Source organism: Colletotrichum chrysophilum (assembly GCF_026319265.1).
Source record: "Colletotrichum chrysophilum strain AFK26 chromosome Unknown scaffold_17, whole genome shotgun sequence".
Taxonomy (NCBI): domain Eukaryota; kingdom Fungi; phylum Ascomycota; class Sordariomycetes; order Glomerellales; family Glomerellaceae; genus Colletotrichum; species Colletotrichum chrysophilum.
Genome location: NW_026517304.1, coordinates 412,324 through 430,166, shown reverse-complemented (window position 1 = coordinate 430,166; position 17,843 = coordinate 412,324). Strand labels below are relative to the sequence as shown.

General features: G+C 59.1%; 7 protein-coding genes across 7 annotated transcripts; 5 read left to right on the top strand and 2 right to left on the bottom strand.

Annotated features, from left to right (window-relative positions):
• Positions 1–1,287: 1,287 nt before the first annotated feature.
• On the top strand, positions 1,288–4,426 carry COL26b_003222 (uncharacterized protein; the record flags this gene model as incomplete). Its single annotated transcript, XM_053176123.1, has 3 exons — positions 1,288–1,559; positions 1,607–2,482; positions 2,530–4,426. The coding sequence occupies 3 exons, from the start codon at positions 1,288–1,290 to the stop codon at positions 4,424–4,426; spliced, it is 3,045 nt and encodes a 1,014-aa protein (XP_053040023.1).
• Positions 4,427–5,843: 1,417 nt separating this feature from the next.
• COL26b_003221 (uncharacterized protein) lies at positions 5,844–7,706 on the top strand (the record flags this gene model as incomplete). Its single annotated transcript, XM_053176122.1, has 5 exons — positions 5,844–6,029; positions 6,081–6,176; positions 6,227–6,835; positions 6,880–7,132; positions 7,195–7,706. 5 exons carry the CDS (start codon positions 5,844–5,846, stop codon positions 7,704–7,706), a joined length of 1,656 nt encoding a protein of 551 aa, XP_053040022.1.
• Positions 7,707–7,758: 52 nt separating this feature from the next.
• COL26b_003220 (uncharacterized protein) lies at positions 7,759–8,352 on the bottom strand (the record flags this gene model as incomplete). Its single annotated transcript, XM_053176121.1, has 2 exons — positions 7,759–8,175; positions 8,227–8,352. 2 exons carry the CDS (start codon positions 8,350–8,352, stop codon positions 7,759–7,761), a joined length of 543 nt encoding a protein of 180 aa, XP_053040021.1.
• A 361-nt stretch (positions 8,353–8,713) lies between these two features.
• COL26b_003219 (uncharacterized protein) lies at positions 8,714–10,006 on the top strand (the record flags this gene model as incomplete). Its single annotated transcript, XM_053176120.1, has 1 exon — positions 8,714–10,006. One exon carries the CDS (start codon positions 8,714–8,716, stop codon positions 10,004–10,006), a length of 1,293 nt encoding a protein of 430 aa, XP_053040020.1.
• Positions 10,007–10,971: 965 nt separating this feature from the next.
• Positions 10,972–12,575, top strand: COL26b_003218 (uncharacterized protein; the record flags this gene model as incomplete). Its single annotated transcript, XM_053176119.1, has 7 exons — positions 10,972–11,066; positions 11,124–11,338; positions 11,388–11,481; positions 11,528–11,603; positions 11,650–11,922; positions 11,973–12,088; positions 12,134–12,575. 7 exons carry the CDS (start codon positions 10,972–10,974, stop codon positions 12,573–12,575), a joined length of 1,311 nt encoding a protein of 436 aa, XP_053040019.1.
• Positions 12,576–13,502: 927 nt separating this feature from the next.
• On the bottom strand, positions 13,503–14,520 carry COL26b_003217 (uncharacterized protein; the record flags this gene model as incomplete). The annotated part of the gene is made up of 2 exons (XM_053176118.1): positions 13,503–13,874; positions 13,918–14,520. 2 exons carry the CDS (start codon positions 14,518–14,520, stop codon positions 13,503–13,505), a joined length of 975 nt encoding a protein of 324 aa, XP_053040018.1.
• Positions 14,521–15,268: 748 nt separating this feature from the next.
• Positions 15,269–17,706, top strand: COL26b_003216 (uncharacterized protein; the record flags this gene model as incomplete). The annotated part of the gene is made up of 6 exons (XM_053176117.1): positions 15,269–15,368; positions 15,421–16,310; positions 16,356–16,464; positions 16,512–17,514; positions 17,575–17,626; positions 17,677–17,706. The coding sequence occupies 6 exons, from the start codon at positions 15,269–15,271 to the stop codon at positions 17,704–17,706; spliced, it is 2,184 nt and encodes a 727-aa protein (XP_053040017.1).
• Positions 17,707–17,843: the final 137 nt, after the last annotated feature.

Here is a 17,843-nt window from a genome sequence, read left to right as displayed (position 1 = left end):
TGCCTTGTCCCCTTGAGGTATCTGCAGCTACGGCCAAGGTTCGCTGGGGATGCCATAGGCGGACATCAACGGCTCGCTTCGGTTCGTTTCGCTCCAGGGGATCATGCTGCGACGGGTCGTGTACCTTGAAGCTACAGATACCCGCCCGCACTCAGCGAAGACCAAGCGATCGGCGTACCGCGGTACATCCCGCTCTCATCTGGTCTACTCCATGTCTTGCTTCCTCGAGGCTGGACTCCCCCAGACCACAGCGCGTGCGACTTGAACGGCGGCGTGCGCCTCCCCCAGGAAAACAGACGGAACCTTTTTCTTCGCCCTCCACGTCCTCCAGTCACCTCCAACTGCTCCCTTCCTGGCATCGGACTAGTCCTTTTCGTCGCCCGTGTCCTGGCAATAGTACACCGAGCTATATCGTGCTTTGCTTCACGGGGCGGAGGGCTCACTTAGGGCTCAAGGCCTTGCATCACAAGAGGCCTTGCCCCAAGGTTGTCCCTCCTCCCACGGCGGGTAGCGGATGGCGGATGGCAGGCCTTGGTCTTCTTCGTCTCTCGTCGTTACACCCCCGAACGGCAACGCTTGGTCCACGGCCCTTGATGACGGTCCACTCCATCCGCAACCTCCAACCTTGCCGTCTCTTATTTTTTTTGACACCCACCCGGGCCACCCCCTCCTCTCATGCAGCCCGCGCTCGTCCATTTTACCGCAACAGGCGGCAGGCCCATCATTAATACCACGAGCTCCACCGACATCCACTTGCTAACCCACCCCCAGCAGCACCAGTACCACCAACTCACCTTGGCTTACCTCGCCTCAAGAGTGCCTTCATACAGGGAAATCTCACTCTGCCTTCTCAGCCGGCCACGCTTCTCGTCGCGCACTCGCATCTCCAGCTTGGCCGCCGTCGACTCTGCTGGCGAGACACCTCCCCGACAGTCATGTTTTGAAAACCCCTCTCCAATTGGCTTTGGAGAGGCCGAAACCAATAACCACGAGTGCGATTTTGCGCACTTCGTTGTACATTGCGAAAAAGGACGGAAGCCTGGTGGACTGATCCGCCCCAGTCTCGCCGCGCCACCCACTGCACATATTCGAATCTCACGACGTATACGGTTTCCCTCGAGACGCCACCGCACCCCGCGCGCTCGAGGCTTTGCTGCGCGCCTGATTACAGTAGACGCCCGCGCCACATAGTCCCTTGGCCATCCAAGAAATATGACTTCCGTACTACCGGCGCATACGTCTGACTTTACCAGTTCGATGCCCCTCTCTCCCCGAAGCTCTGCGACAATGGCACCGGACCACGACTCGCGGGCGAGCCCGCAGCAGTTCATCAAGCAAGAGCACGACTCTGGAAGAGGGAGGCCGCGGGAGGGCTCCGAAGAAAAGGACGCCGATCTGGTGGACGACGATGGGGCCGACGGCGACGACGGCAAGGCCGGTTCGTCCAATTCAGACGGCGGCCCTGCGCGGAAGAGACGGAGGAGCCGCAAGGGCTTGGACAAGAAGTTTGAATGTCCCCAAGAAGGCTGTGGGAAGAGCTACTCGAGAGCCGAGCATCTGTCAGTAGACGCACCAAAGCTGACGGCTTCGACTAACACGTTTCCAGATACCGACACCAGTTGAACCACACACCGAAACAGATCTACGCTTGCGACTTTCCCGACTGCAATCGCACCTTTGTCCGGCTGGATTTGTGTAACCGCCACAGGGACCGCCACACGGCCAAGGGATCGGCTCTGAACCGCAAAGACTCGATGATGAGCCACATTTCTCCCACGACTGACCGGCCACCGTATCCCCTGCCCGGGTCGGCGTCGCCCGAAATCAGTCGGCCGGGCACCGGCTTCGCCAATGTGCGACAGAACCAGATGCAGCAGTTCCAGTCGCCCAAGGAAGCCACGGGAAGCCCTTTTGCGCAGGCGACTCATACGCCTCCCACCGGATATCCCATGGGGGCACCCCCGAACATGGACGGCTACATGCACCACGACGGTGGTTACGGAAACGTCCAGGCGCTTCGGCCTCCGCATCAGTCTCCAAGCAACGGATCACGGCCGACGGTACAGACGAACGGGCCATACATGTCTCCGGTTTCCAACCAGCATGGATACCACGGCCAGCAGCACAACACCCCGCAGTCCGCAACCTACACTACCCAGCAAAACTTTCCGCCGTTCAACCTTCCCCCGTCCGACTTCTCCAACGGGACGGGTAACGTACCCCGGGAAGCAGGCCAGACGTACGCACCGACCACCTCGGCCGAGTACAGCGAACAGGGGCATCCCCAGCAGTCGGGCGAGATGATGCTGCTCGACCAGATGTCGATGCCCGGGACCATCCCGGTCTTTGGGACCGACAGCATCCTCAGCAAGTCGCCGTACGTGACGATCCCGGAAGACTTTGTCGCCTACCTGTTCAACACCACCCAGCAGGGCGAGGGGTCACCAATGGGGCAGATAGTGCCCCCTCAGTATGCGAGCAAGTGAGTACATTGGATGTTCGTGCGTGAGTTGCGCTGACCTTTCTCAGCTACGGAGAATATGGAAACTCCTATAGCGTACCTTATGTCGGGACCGACGGCGTGCCGATGGGATACTTCCCGTCCGGCTCGCACCAGGTCATGGCCGTCAACAACCTACTGGACCAGAACCTACCAGAGGCGACCATTTCGGAAGAGAAGAGCCAGGAGATTTACGACTTCATCAGCCAGAGGTTCCACGAAAACGACCAGGCGCCGACACTGCGGCAGCGCGACAGCATTCTGGAAGGGGACCGGACCGACGGCGACCACATGCTCAGCAAGCGGATGATGCAGGCCTACATCGGATCATACTGGGTTCACTTCAGTGACCAGATTCCCATCCTTCACAAGCCCACCTTCTCTCCCGATCGGACGCCGAATCTGCTGCTTCTCGCCATGATGACAATCGGTGCCGCCTGTCTCGATAAGACGCACGGGCAAAAGGTCACCAAGGCCGGCGCGCAGCTGTCCAACTTTCTGGCATGGCACTTGCGGTGGGAAATCTTCATGGACCCCAACTTCCGCCCGCCGGCGAAGCTTTGGCTGTTCCAGACCCTCTTGCTGCTGGAGCTGTACGAGAAAATGTACTCGACGAGAGAGTTGCACGAGCGGGCCCACATTCACCACGCGACGACAATCACCCTGATGCGCCGCGGCAGGTCACTCATTGGCAAGTCGGCACTAGATTCGCCTCCGAATCCGCGAGACGATAAGAATAGCTCACGACACTCCTCGGCATCAGGGGTTGCCCACACCGCCGACGAATGGTGGAATCACTGGATCACCAACGAGTCGACGCGCCGGGCCGCGTTCGCCGCCTTCGTCATTGACTCAATACACGCAACCATGTTTGGCCACTCCACGGTGATGGTCACCCACGAAATGCGGCTCCCGCTGCCCTGCGACGATGCCATGTGGAAAGCCAACAGCGGCGCAGAGGTCGGCCGGATCGAGTCCAACATCATGTCAAACGGCATTAAGCCGATATCCTTCCTGGAGGGTCTCAAGCGGACACTCAGCGGCCAGGGGGTCCAAACCAACCCATTCGGCCGCATGGTCCTGATGGCCGGACTCCTCAGCGTTAGCTGGCACATGAACCAGAGGGACCTCCAGGTTAACGTCCTCGGCGGTGGAGTCTCGCAGGCGCTAGGGGGCCGGGATAAGTGGCGGGGGACACTTACACGCGCCTTTGATGCGTGGAAGGAGGACTTTGACAAGTCACTCTCTCGGAACGAAGGCTCGTCGGATCCTTACCGGTTCGACTCCGCCAAGAAGAACGAGGCCAACGTAGTGTTTGAAAGTCGCACAGTGCTGCACCACCTCGCCCACATGGCGATGCATGTCGATATTGTGGACTGCCAGATTTTCGCCAGGGCGAAGCGGCTTTTGGGGCGAGCCATCGGGCAGCAGGACCTCAACAGCGCTCAGAGAAGGATGAGGGACCTCTGGGCGCCGTCCGCAAAGGCCCGAGACGCAACCTACTACGCGCTCAAGTTCCTCTGCTCTGTCCTGATGCCTGACGGGGGAGGATCGCCACAATCAAACGGCTTCAAGTACGACGAGCCGTATACGGCCCGAGACGACGTGCTGCTCAACAGGCCGTGGGTTCTCTACTTTGCAGCACTCGTCGTCTGGTGCTACGGGTTCGCCCTCGAGGGGCCCTGTCCCGGGGTGCCTCTGCCAACCACGAAGCAGGAACAGGTGCGGCAGATGCGGGACTACCTAGCCAAGTACGGCGGTGTGTCTTCGCCAGAGGAGCTCAAGAGCATGAAGGGCATCAACACGAACACGGCGCTACTGCTCGTGCTCAAAGACTCTTTCGGAACCACACGCTGGGAGCTGCTCCACGAGGGAGCCAATCTTCTCAACAACTGCCTCCAGCTGAATTCTGGGGCAACGGCATAGCGAATCAAGACAGAAGGCGGCAGGCATGTTTTTCATCGATTGGCATCGGAACGAACCGTGACGGCGGCATTATGACGGGAGGAATTCGGGTTTACAATATACCACTTTTGTGCCAGTTATCATTTGAGGAGTCGGGACGATAATTTGGCATGACAGACCTTGCGGCCGCACTTCACATTTTTTCTGTACTGTATCTATACCCGACGAGGCGCCCTTTTCTTCAAGGCGTGTCGCAATGTTTGTGACATACGAATAGCATGAAGGCCGAGGCAGAGAATACCTAGTCTCGGCGAGTATATTGGCGAACTTGTCACTTTTCACATTGGTGCACCCTGTGGTTCTCATTTCATTGCTGACATGGTCGGTCGTCTCAGTCGGGCCGCGGCCCATGGAGAGAACAGAGGCAACGGGACGTGGGGTGCGTGTGAACCGAGAAGATGAAATCCCACCTATCCGGTCCCAAGGTGATGGGCGATCTTGGCGGTTGGGCTGCATTCTTCACGGCATTCGCTGCGCCGTGTTGGTGCCTTCATTTAGGCTTTTTTGAATAGGGGGCGACGACGGGGCACGAGTTGGATGGGTGTGTGCATATGGACGGGCGACTTGCTCGAGGGGTGGCACATCTCTGCGGCATGTAGATGATGCCGTCTCCTGGCGATACGCGGCCCACGTGGTCCGGGGCTTTCGGCCTTTCGTCCAGTGATGAAGCTCGGCGTCTAAGCTTGTTTATTGAGTTGAAATACGCTTTGCGGCCTCCGACGGCGCCGGGTAAGTCCGCTGAGGCCCGGGTGGGCCGGGTGTATTTAAAGCTTTGCCAATGAGGGTGGTGAATCGGTGGCGTGAGGGTTGCCTTCATTTGGTCGGTTTGCCTGTCTATGCTGCCTCGGTAGACTGCGGGCCCGCCCCGGGCCGTCTGCCGGGTCCCGGTGGGTCCATCGGCACCGATGGTGTAAGTGCAAGAATTAGACGAAAGAGCATGTGCGTCGACTTACGTCATGATGATTAATGCAACGGTCCAACAACGCAAGCGCTGGTGAAGCAAGTAACAGTTGGGGTAGCTGGAACGGCGCCTCACTTTCAGGCAGCGTGGGACAGGCTTTTCTTTACTTGGTTGGTTGGAGAAGCGACCGGTACGAAGCAAACCTCAGCCGGTGAACCGTGATGGCATGAACTTGCCTGATTCGGTCGTAGTCTCCACCGCGCTGATACGTCGGAGCTTACCTCCTACCTCCGGAGAGTCGCCCGCCCACGTCCCCGCATGATGGGTTGGGTGTGGTGGACCAATCCAGGCCGACGACGTAAGTTTAAGCTTCTGTTGCGTCGTTCATCTCCCACCTCACCACATCTCGCACTCACCTCTTGTTTCGAAACGTTCTCATTCGTGAGCGAGCTGCGCGCACCTTGACTTGCAGAACAAATGGGTCACGCCGACGGGGCATCCAAGATGCTGCATCTCAACCTGCTGCCGGCGGAGATCCTCCACCACATCTTTGCGGGCCTCGAGCCGCGCGACCTCGGCCGCCTGCCCCGCACATGCCGCTTTTTACACACTTTTGTGAAGGGGAACCAGAAACTCTGCAAGGACGTTTATCTGAGTGTGCTGGTGAGACGGTTGCGTGGCGATGCGATGAATGCGGTCTAACTGCGGCGACAGGACACCCCGGCAGACGCGGAATTGGACTGGGAGAAGGAGATCCACGACTACGTGAGGCTCAGTTTGCTCTGCACCGGTAGTAATGTAGATGAGAAGGTGCGTCAACTTTCCAGTTCGTCGCATGGTAATGACACTTATCATACTAGACTGACGAATTACCGTTCGTCTACGATACCGTCAACAGACTCCTCAAGAACGCCTCATCCACGGGCGAAGCACAAAACGAAGCTGGGACTCACGCAGCGTCACGAAACGCAGCATTTCTGGCGCGCGCCTTCCGTGAGGAGCCGGCGCGTCTGGCATTTCTCTGCCGCTCCTTCATCTTTGAGCGCGCGCGCAGCGAAGTACGGCCTATCCGCATCCCGGAGAAGCCCAAGGAGGCGCACCAGCAGAGCGCGAAGCTGCACTGCCTGTATGGCCGCCCGATCCTCAACTGTGGGCGCACGCGATCGTCGCGGGTGTATCCGTACGCGTGTTCCAAGGTGTACGACTTGCGGCAGTACACCCCGCGGACGAAATGGGGACCGTTCATGGACGACGACACGGACCGTGTGGACTGGGAGAAGGTTGAGGCGATTCTGATTGTGCTTGGGAGCAACATACGCTCGCAGAACCTGACGGCCAAGGTGTTTAGTAATCTGTGGGAACGTCCGTTTGTTGGGTCGTGGGCTGGGAGCTACGTGCCTGCTCCGAATCGGGGGATCCAGGACTTGGATTTGAAGGACCCGTACGGTGTTGCCGGGACATGGCTAAGGGTAGGTGGTGGTTCTCACAAGTTGGCCGTAACTAACAATCCCAGGTGGTGTGTTTCATCGACTACAACGACTTTTTCGGCTACAACTTTCCCCTCGACGACCAAATGCCGCGGGAGGTTCCCCGGCCAGCCCTGGACGTGGGCGAAGCCACCCGCCTCATCGTCATGAAGATTCACGTCACGGACGTACAGCCGCCGGGCGAGCAGGACGGCAAAGACCTACCCGTCGTGCACTTTGAGGGCATCTCACGGTCGATTGACGACTCGTGGGACGAGAACGCCAACTCTGACCTCCGAGGTAGGTGCATGTGCTTGGCGTATCGTGCTCGTTGTCATTGTTAATTCTCCTCTAATCAGCAGTAAAAGGCACCGTCCGCCTGACGAAAGAGGGCGAGGTCCGCTGGACCACGTTCTCCATCTTTAGCGGCCACGCCCGATGGCGAAGTGAGGGTATTCAGATCGGCGGCGTCGGCTCCGCGAGGGGCGTTGTAGGGCATTGGTTCGACACGTACGTAACATCGACCACCGATGCGGGTAAAGTGCTGACTAGGAACAGAGACTACGATCCTCACGGCCCCTGCGGGCCCAGCGCGTACTTCAAAGTGTCTGACCGGGCGCCGAACCCCAAGGGGGACGATCAGCAGATCAGCTTTCACGACTTTTTGCCAATCATGGACTTTGAGGCGGACCTGGGCAGCGACGAAGACGACGAGGACTTTGTCGTGGGCGAGTGGGGTGAGGACGAGGAAGACGAGGAGATGGATGTCGAGAACGACAGGGAGGCCCTGGCGCAGGACCTGGCGGCGCTGGCCTCTGCGGACGCCGAGATCATCGACATGTTGCTGAACGGGCATCACGTCATTGGCGAATGATAATGCAGTGTACAATTATGGTGTTCTATATTCTAATGAGGGCCCCTCTGGTCTACAATTTGCTGCTCACAGGCGGGTCCGTGTTGTACTTATGGTGTTCACACGTAACCAGGATGACGTTGTCGCTCTTCCTCCGCAGGACGCCCTTGAGCTGGCACAAGGTGCGGCCGACCTGGACAATCTCGCACTCGACGATGCACTCTTCCCCACAGGGGGCCGGGCGGAGGTAGCTGCAGCTAAGGGTGCGCGAGACGCCGAGGAACTGCCAGAAGCCCGGCTTGTCGTTGATGAGGGCCAGCGGGAGGGTGGTAAGAAAGTCGAAGAGCGTCGCCGCGCAGCCGCCGTGCAGATTGCCGCCCCTATTGCAGTGGTCCGGCTGGACCGTGAAGGAGAAGGTCGCCGAGGGGTGCGGGCTTGATGCGTCTGTCGAGAGGAGTGTGACGTGGGGCATAATCTCACGCATCCAGTTCTGTGTCTTGTTAGTCGTTTGTTGTGAGAGTCGTATGTGAGAAAGACGCACCCCGGACTTGAGCTGACCATTGTCGTTCTTCTCAAGCGATATCCATGCTTTGATGCGATCCTCGGGGGTGTCGGCGTCGAAAATTGTCTTGAAATGAGAGGGGATGCGTTTAGAGTCTTTAGCCATATTGTAAACTTGATGCGGATTGGTGAGTCTCAAAGATGTGTGCTCAATGAAGGCTTCAAAATGATTCTATAAAATGAACGTGTATCGGTGTCTATTGCGTATTAAGTGAGGTTGTTGATGAAGGAACTCCATTGCCATTCCGGGCCCCTGGGCGTCCGTCAGCAGCAACGCCCCGCTAACCACTGACTTCCCCGGGTTCTGGGTCCCAGCTTCGGCACGCTAGCGGAAAGTGCCTCGGCAAATCCCATCGGTACCGCCAACTTCCCACTCCTGACAAACCACCAGTCCATCAGAGAACATGTCGAGATAACAGCCTTCGACACCCGAATCATCACCAGTTCAATGACCGAGGCCGCCCGCCATGGAGTTCATGACCGCCCTTCGGGGCTCTTTCGACGACCAGAAGCCCTCCCTCTTCGAGCTGATCTCCGAACAGCAGCTCAATTCCCTCCTCCCCCCGACGATCCGATACCTTCTCACGGTCGCGACGCAGCGCTACCCGCGGTACCTCCTCCGCGCCCTCAACTCCTTTGACGAGCTGTACGCGCTGTGCATGCTCGTCGTCGAGCGCCACTACCTCAAGACCCGCGGCGGCAGCTTCACGGAACACTTTTACGGCCTCAAGCGCGAGAGGGCCCTGCATGCCGAGATCCCGCGCGCGAGCGCCAGCGCGCCGCACATCGTGCGGGACACGCTGAAGCTGACCACAAAGGATGTGTGGATGAATCTGGCCGTGATGGTCGGGATACCGTACCTCAAGCGCAAGCTCGACGAGGGGTACGAGGTCAACGCGCCCCGCGCGCTGCTGGGCGCGGCGTACACGCAGATGCCGCCGAACCCGACGTGGAAGCAGAGGTTCCTGCACTACTACCGCTGGTTCCTGCGCAACGTCTACCCCAGCGTCAACGCGGCCTACTACTTTGCGCTGCTGTCCTTCAACCTCGCGTACCTGTTTGACAACAGCAAATACCACAACCCCTTCATGTGGCTCATCAACACCCGCGTGCGGCGGATGACGGGGGCAGACTACCAGGCCATCGACGCCCTGACGAGCGGCACCCCGGCAAAGGGCGGCGCGCCCCCCGGCTGGCGGTCGCTATTCTCGCCGCGCGAGATGGGCCCGCGGCTGCTCTCAAGCCTGTCGATGCTGCTGCCGATGAGCATCTTTGCGCTCAAGTTTCTCGAGTGGTGGCACGCTTCCGACTTTGCGAAGCAGCTGTCGCGCAAGGCGACGGAGACGCTGGACCTGCCGCCACCCGTCGTCTCGGGGCTGGCTGGCAAGGGATGGTCCGCCGACACGAGCAAGGGCAAGGAGACTGCTGGTGGCGACGAGTCCGAGGCGGCTGCTGTCCCGGCCGCAGAGACGGCGCCAATTGCTACGCCTTCACTGCTGCCCATCTACACGGTCCCCGCGCCCGAGGACTCTGCGCTGTGTCCGGTGTGCGAGGAGCCGATTGCGACCCCGACAGCGTGCCAGACGGGCATCGTGTACTGCTACTCGTGCATCCATCGATGGGTGGAGGGCATGCACCCCAAGCAGGAAGACTTCATGGCGGACAAGGAGGGCAAGTGGGAGAGCGGGCAGGGACGATGCGCGGTCACCGGACGACGCGTCCTGGGTGGCACGGAGGGGTTGAGGAGGATCATGGTGTAAGAATAGACGTGGGCCAGCGACCAGTGGGAGAGCATTCTACGAAAGGGATCATTTTAGAGCATCCGGAAAAGACCGGCGTTTGGGATGCGGTGTTAGTTTGTCACATACACATGAGTAATATACCCCCCTTGATCTGACAATCGAGTCTTTTGCGAGTGAGCAGTGGGTGAAGCAAGGGTTTGGGGAAAAGGACGCCAGCCGGCTTCTGGAATGAAGAAACGCGTTGAGGGTGTCTTGGTCTGACCCCACGCCGCCCTCCCTTTTTACGGCTTTTCTAGGCGTCCCACTGGCGCCCGATGCGAGCCTCACGAAACACGTATTGGTCTTGTTCGTCAGTCTCTGGAGCCCCAATTCAGAGACACAGTCTTGCGCTCGAACGGTGCCAACGCTCACACGTCGATGTCTGAGGCTCTCGTCTCCTGCGAGGAGGCAACTCCCGGCGGTGCGGGTGCATTCCACCGGTTCCTTTTTCCTGCTTCAGGCTTGACTTCTTTCGGCCGCCTGAATGGGATAGACTGTATTGAATTCTCTGTTTGATCGCCAGATCAGTCTGGCTTCTCCAGCCCGGACCGAGGGGCGGACCTCATTCGCTGGCAGGGGTCTCTTCGGGCGAGCAAGAGGAGGCTGGGAGGGCTCTTGGGGAGACGGCGCCGGCGCGGCATTCCTTGATGCGATGGAGGGGTGGTGATGTTTCTGTTCCTGAGGGTTGGCGATGGTGATGCGCCAATGCAAGGGATATTGGGCTGGCGATATAAGGATGCCGCCGCGAGGCTGCCCTTTGCGAGGGGAAGACTTATTGGTCTCATTGCACTCTCTCTACGAGCTCGTACTATCGTCAGTCTTTCGTTGCCTGTCTCGTATCACACCCTCTCTTGTTTCTCGGTGGCGGTGTCGGTCACTTATACACACTCTTTGTTTGGAAAAGGTAGCACGCAGGATCAGCGAAGAAGGAAAAGAAAGGAAGCATGGCATACAGCCTGTCGCATTCGTATTTTGGCGCCAATTTCGTGTCTGATTTCCACTGGATCAATTATGCCGATCCGTCCAACGGCTTCGTACGGTAATGAAGCCCTCGAGAGACTTCACGAAGACGCCTGCTAAGCCTTCCCTTCAACAGATACCAGACCCAGCCGGACGCCCTCGCTAAAGGCCTGTACTCAATCAACCCCGACACGCAGGCCGTGACCCTCGGCGTGGACGACACAAATGTCTACGCACTCAGCGAAGGCCGGCCCAGCGTGAGGCTGGAGAGCAAGCAGGTCTACAACGGCGGTCTCTTCATCGGGGACTTTGCGCATATGCCCCCGTCAGTGTGCGGACTGTGGCCCGCTTGTATGCAATTATCGAGTCTCGTGCCGAGTTGAATGCTGATGAGCCGCAGTCTGGATGTACGGGCCCGACTGGCCTGCTAGCGGAGAGATTGACATTGTCGAGGGCGCGAACCAGGCGACCGTGAACGTTATCTCCGGACACACGTAAGTCTCGCCGTGGCATCGTCGAGACGGGGCTGACATGGCGCAGAACATCGGGCTGCACCCTGCCCAACAACCCAGCCGTCAGCGGCCAGAACCTTCTCACCGACTGCGAAAGCCCAGGGGTATGCTTCCACAGGTCTGATGAAGTGCTCCCGCTGACCGTGACAGACGACCAACAACGCCGGCTGCAACTATGTTCCCCCCACCTCGGACACGCACACGTACGGAGACCCTTTCAACGCCGTCGGCGGAGGCGTGTACGCGCTGGAGTGGACGGACGATGCCATCAGCGTCTGGCACTGGCCGAGGCAGAGCATCCCCGCCGACATCTTGTCCAAGAAGCCCGATCCGTCCGGGTGGGGTCTGCCGACAGCGCTGTTTGGGACGTTGACCTGCGAGGTTAACAAGTACTTTAAAGATATGAGCATTGTGATCCAGACGGTGAGTAGACGCGTGAACATGGCTGCTGAGTGTTGAGGCTGACTGTGTAGAACTTTTGCGGTGACTACGCCGGCAACATCTGGGGCCAAGCCAGTGACACTTGCAACCAGGTCGCCCCTACATGCAACGAATACGTCGCGAACAACCCCAGTGCGTTTACGAGCGCGTAAGTACAAACGCCACTCGCAAGGCCAGAGACTGACTGCCGCAGGTACTGGGAGGTCAACTACATTGACGTCTACCAGCTGGGCCTGGGCAACACTACAACCAGCACCCCTGAGCCGACCACGACCACGACTGTCAAGACCACGTCCACCGTCTTCACAACGGTACCGAACCCCGCCACCATGAGCCACAACAGCACAGCGCTCATCTCAACCACTCTCCCGTCTGCAGCGGTCTCTACGGCCCCGCCAAGCCCGTCGACTGATCCGCTCGTCCCTGAGCGCGAGCCGGCGACCATTGACGGATACGCTTTCCTGGGCTGTTTCGGCTCGGCAACGGGCTTCAGCACGTTCACAGCAAAGGCGTCGGCGACGGATATGACGCTGCAAAAGTGCGTTGATCTGTGCACGCCGAGCAAGTATGCCGGCGTCCACCAAAAGTGCGTGCCCCTTTCCCAGATGAATGTGTCTGCTGCTGACAGAATGTAAAGCGAGTGCTTCTGCGCAGATGAGCTCGACCCCAGTACTAGAGCCGAGGCCGAACGCGCACGCTGCAATATCCCTTGCCCTGGGAACAGCACGCAGTTCTGCGGCGGAAACGCGAATGTCTCACCGGCCCCGTCCCGTCTCATGTTCCTTCATCGTCGCGCCGCACCGGCCAACTACCTCCTCACCGTCTACGGCCGCGTCAGCGACCAGACGCCTCTCCCGGCGCCACCCCTGGGCGATCCCGAGCCTCACGTCCCGTCGACCTCGACCGTGGTGACAACCGTGACCTACACCACTGTTGTCGACGGCTCAATGGCGCCTACTGAACACGTGACGACCATCCTCGTCCCCGGCTGCAACAAGTACTGCGCCGGAGACGGGCAGCCAAATGTCATCATCGTGCCAATGACCACCACAGTGGTGTCTTGCAATGCCTGTGGCGCTCACGGAGAAAACCAGGCCACCATCACCATCCCTCTGCAGATTGCGGCAGCACCGGTCACGACGGCCGCAACTGGATACTATCCTACCGCCAGCCCAGTGACGACGTCACCTCCCGCTGGAGGAGCTGGGGGAGCCGGAGGATCGTCTGGGAGTGGAGGCACACCTGGAAGTGGAGGAGCGCCTGGAAGCGGAAGCACACCTCAGCCGTCGATGGTGCCGATCAACTCGGCGCCAGGCCGGCGTCTCGGCTGGTCTGCATGCGTGGGAGTCGCAGTCGGGGCGATCTGCTCCGTGCTGATGTTTGTTTAATAATACGGCATCATCGTCGGACGGGTGGGGCTGGTCCCGGTGCATTTGGCGGAGCATTTGGATTTCTTTTGAAGCTTTTTACTATACCACGTTCATTAGCATAGACATCACCATGATACCACACCAGCGCAACGGGCGCACGTACTGCTAGAATACAACGCACGACAATATTTGTCATAAATCTACCACCTCCACCGGATTCCCGAGTCGTCCCGTGTTGCCGTACATCTGCGCCGCGTTCACCATGAGGCTGCTGGTGTTGCCGCCGGGCCCAATCATGAGCCATTTCCATATCACGCCGTGTATGCCGTAGCCGAGCACACGCAGAGCGCCCAGCCAGCCGGAGTGGGGGAAGAAGTCACGGACAAGTCCCCGCGGAGGCTGGGCGATGAGGGTCTCGTAGGCTCGCTGGCAGTCGTCAAAGTGTACGGTCTGGCGGCCATGGCCCCAATGTACGTGGCCAAAGACGTGCAGCTTCGGCCGTACTCGCCAAACTTCCTCCAGGAGACCGGCACAGCCAAGACCAAGGTCCAGGTGGTGCTTCTGCTGCTTGTCAGAGGGAGCAAGACCGACAGAGAAGGCGACATACCGGAGGAGCGTGCGTAACGAGAATGTCAGTGTCAATTGGGACAGTGTTCGCCCACGGCGGCGAGGCGCGGTCATATTGGAAAGCCATCTCGGGGCCGCCACACGCGGGGATATCAGGAGATCCGTAGATTTTCAGACGGCGGCCGCCCTTGAACTCCAGCGTCACGGCATCGTGTACCAGGTAGCGGATGCCCTTGAAGTCGAGCGTCTTGCCACGGTCCTCGGGGCGGCGGGCGCTCAGGTCGAAGAAGCTGTCGTGGTTGCCGCAGACAAGGATCTTGTGCTGGTGGGGGAAAGAGGCGAGCCAGTCGAGCTGCGCCTGAATGTCGTCGGCCGTGCCGGCATTGGTGAGGTCTCCCGCGTGGATGAGTAGGTCGCCCGGGGGAACGCGGACGTTTATTTGGTCGTGGGTGTCGGAGAGGCAGACGACGCGGATGGCGGGCTTGTCGCGGGGCGGTCTAAAGGGGCGACCGCGGAGGAAGAGGAGAATGCTAAATATTATCGTCACGAGCAGGTGGAGAGGGGAAATGAGGAGGGAGTCGAGAAGGGTTGGGGGCTCCCAATCGTTTTTGCGGCGAAGGCCGAGGGCTGTGAGAAGTGTCATTTGAGGCGGCGGGCTGGTCTGCAGCTTCAGATGCCTTGCCTGGGTGTCGGGAGGTGATTGATTCGGGTTATACGGGATCCATGCGGGTGCGTGCTGTGCTGCGGAAAGGACTGAGGTGAGGCATACGGTGAGAATGAGGATGAGATCTTCACATGGGACGAGGAGCTTCCAGCAGCTGCCCGAGCTGAAACCCCACCGATGACAGCACCACCACCACCGACAATCTATTGTTTCAGCGTGGCAGCCGTTCGTCGCACAGCGAGAAGGGGGTTGAGGACCGGCCGACAGCTGGCACGTACCCGACACTGGGGTCTGGCTGGTGGGAGTGGCCGGGGCAGCACAGGCCACCCTCCAATGTGCCGCTGTCTATCCCAAACCTGGAATTGGCGACGGCGTGCCACTGGGATCAACTGGCTCTAGACGCGCCGGGGGCTGGAGCTTGTTCCCTGGAAAGCTGACCCCCTAGTCGGGCTGGAAGGACGGGCCCTGCGCGGTGACGTGACGTTTTCTTGACCCTTTCCGCGCGCCCAAGCTTTGCTCCTCCAAGAAAACCTGCCGAGCGAGACATCGTCCCGTCATTACTTCAGCCACTGGCTGTCTTTTGTGAACCTGCTTAAAACATCTTGGTCTCGCCATCAACCGTCTGAATAGCCCTCCAAGGGATTGCGTCCCATCTTTGCAGTCCAACCACCACCTACCCGTTACCCGTGCTCAACTCGAGAGCTTGGGACGAACCTCTGACGCAGCCATGGCGAGCATCAGGGACCTGTACAGCAACAAGGACACGGCCGGGTTGGATTCCAACTTTGGCGTCGACTATGTGATCAACTACAAGATTCCCCAGGAAGGTGCGATTGGTCTTGCAGTTTCGAGGGAAGCCACCACCTAACAGCGCGACAGAGAGAACCGAAGCCGAAGCCAACTTTGTCCAGCTCATTGAGGGCTTGACGAGCGTGGGACTGACCACCGAGGTCCGCAGGGGCGACAAGCACTCCCTGCTCATTTTTGTCAAGATCGCCTCCGACAAGTTCCTCGCCGACCAGGTCTATCGCTCCCGACTGCAGGACTGGCTGCATGGCGCCCGCACCGTCGGCCCCGACTCCGACCTCTCCCAGGCCCTCCGCGATGAGCCCGTCTCGGACGCCGAGCGCCTGCGTCTGGTATATCTCCTAATCATCAAGCCCAAGAACGAGGGCGGCGCCGGCATCACACCCCAGTCCGGCCGCTGGAAGCATGTGGACTGCGTCTTTCCCCTGCACAACCACGTCTTCAACAGGCAGTGGATTAAGAAGGTGAGCACCAAGGGCCAGACCGACGACACCGACCTCGACGAGATCCGCGACAAGTTTGGCGAGAACGTTGCCTTCTACTTTGCGTTCATGCAGTCCTACTTCAAGTTTCTCGTCTTCCCCGCCGCCGCCGGCTTCGCGGCCTGGATGTTCCTCGGCCAATTCTCTTGGCTGTACGCTTTGGCGAGCTGCCTGTGGTCCGTCGTTTTCTTCGAGTTCTGGAAGAAGAAGGAGGTCGACCTAGCCGTCGAGTGGGGCGTCCGTGGCGTATCCAACATCCAGCACCCGAGGCCGCAGTTTGAGTACGAGCGCCAGGCCGAGGACCCCATCACCGGAGAAGCCGTCAAGATCTACTCGCCCATCAAGCGCCTCCAGACGCAGCTTCTCCAGATTCCCTTCGCCGCGGCCTGCATCGTGGTGCTTGGCTCTCTCATCGTGACATGCAACTCGCTGGAGATCTTCATCAATGAGGTTTACAACGGCCCGTTCCAGGCGTATCTGGTATGTCTAATGCCGGTCTCGGCAAGTCTCAAGCTAACCATCCAGGGCTTTCTCCCAACCATCATCTTGGTCGTAATGACGCCCACCTTCTCCACCGTCCTTACCAAGTTCGCCAACCGTCTGACGGAGATCGAGAACTACGAGACCATTGACGGTAAGTGTTGCGTCTCCCCTAATGCGACACAACTGACAGCTCCCCAGCCCACCACGCCGCCCTGGTTCAGAAGGAGTTCGTTCTCAACTTCCTGACCTCGTACATGGCACTCTTCTTTACAGCATTCGTCTACCTCCCGTTTGGAGACCGGCTCACACCGTTCCTCAACTTCTGGCGGTCCACCGCCCAGATGCTCACTCCCAAGGATGTCAGCTTCCAGACCCAGGAGTTTGTCATCAACCCCGAGCGCATTAGCAAGCAAATGTTCTACTTCACCGTGACCGCCCAGGTCGTCAACTTCGCCACCGAAGTCATCGTGCCGTACGTCAAGCGCCAGGTGTTCCAGGAGGTTCGCGAGGTGCAGTCCAAGATGGCCAAGGAGGACGATGCTGCCAAGATCAAGGACCCCGCTGAAGAGGCCGCCTTTTTGGAGAGAGTGAGAAACGAGGTCGAGCTCGAGACGTATGATGTTACCAGCGACTACCGCGAGATGGTCATTCAGTTTGGATATCTCTCCCTCTTCTCGGTCGCGTGGCCCCTGACGGCTTGCTGCTTCTTGGTCAACAACTGGGTCGAGATGCGGTCCGACGCCGTCAAGATTGCTATCAGCAGCAGACGTCCCATCCCGTGGCGTGCGGACTCGATCGGACCTTGGCTCAACGCTCTCGGGTTCCTCTCCTGGTTGGGCAGCATCACCAGCGCGTCCATCGTTTTCCTGTGCAGTGCCAACGGCGACGGGCCGCGTGGAACACCGTCCAGCATCAAGGCCTGGGGTTTGCTGCTCAGCATTCTCCTTGCTGAGCACTTTTACTTTGCCGCGCAGTTCCTCGTTCGTCTGGCGTTTAAGAAACTGGACAGCCCCGGACTGCAGAAGGAGAGGAAGGAGCGCTTCCTGATGAAGAAGAGGCTCCTTGAACAGAACCTGGGCCAGGGTGTTTCCGACCAAGCTGCCACGCCTGGTATTGAGAAGACTGAGGAGATTACCCTCCAAGCGTTGGAGGAGGAGGCTCGCAGGATTTCCACTCAGGGCCACGGAGGCCCAGAGGAAGCGTGAGTTTTTTGAGTGTCATATCCGCTCAAGTCACTAACAATGAGTAGATTTTGGCGCAGACAGCGCGGTATGGGCGAGACCATTCAGATCGGCAGGAGCTTGATCGCACAGGTGAGCATGGCTGAAAGGCTGTAGTTGTGGCGAACTAACATCTGTCACAGAGCACTTCCGGCAACAAGACCAAGGCGTGAGGGCGTCAAGACGACACAAGGGGATACATGGGCACTTGCCCAATCACGAGAACATGATAACCTGCGTTGGTGTGTACTTTTAGCGGAGGCTTTGAAAACTGCGGGCATTTGGGGCGTTCGTTTCTAGGAGTAATCAA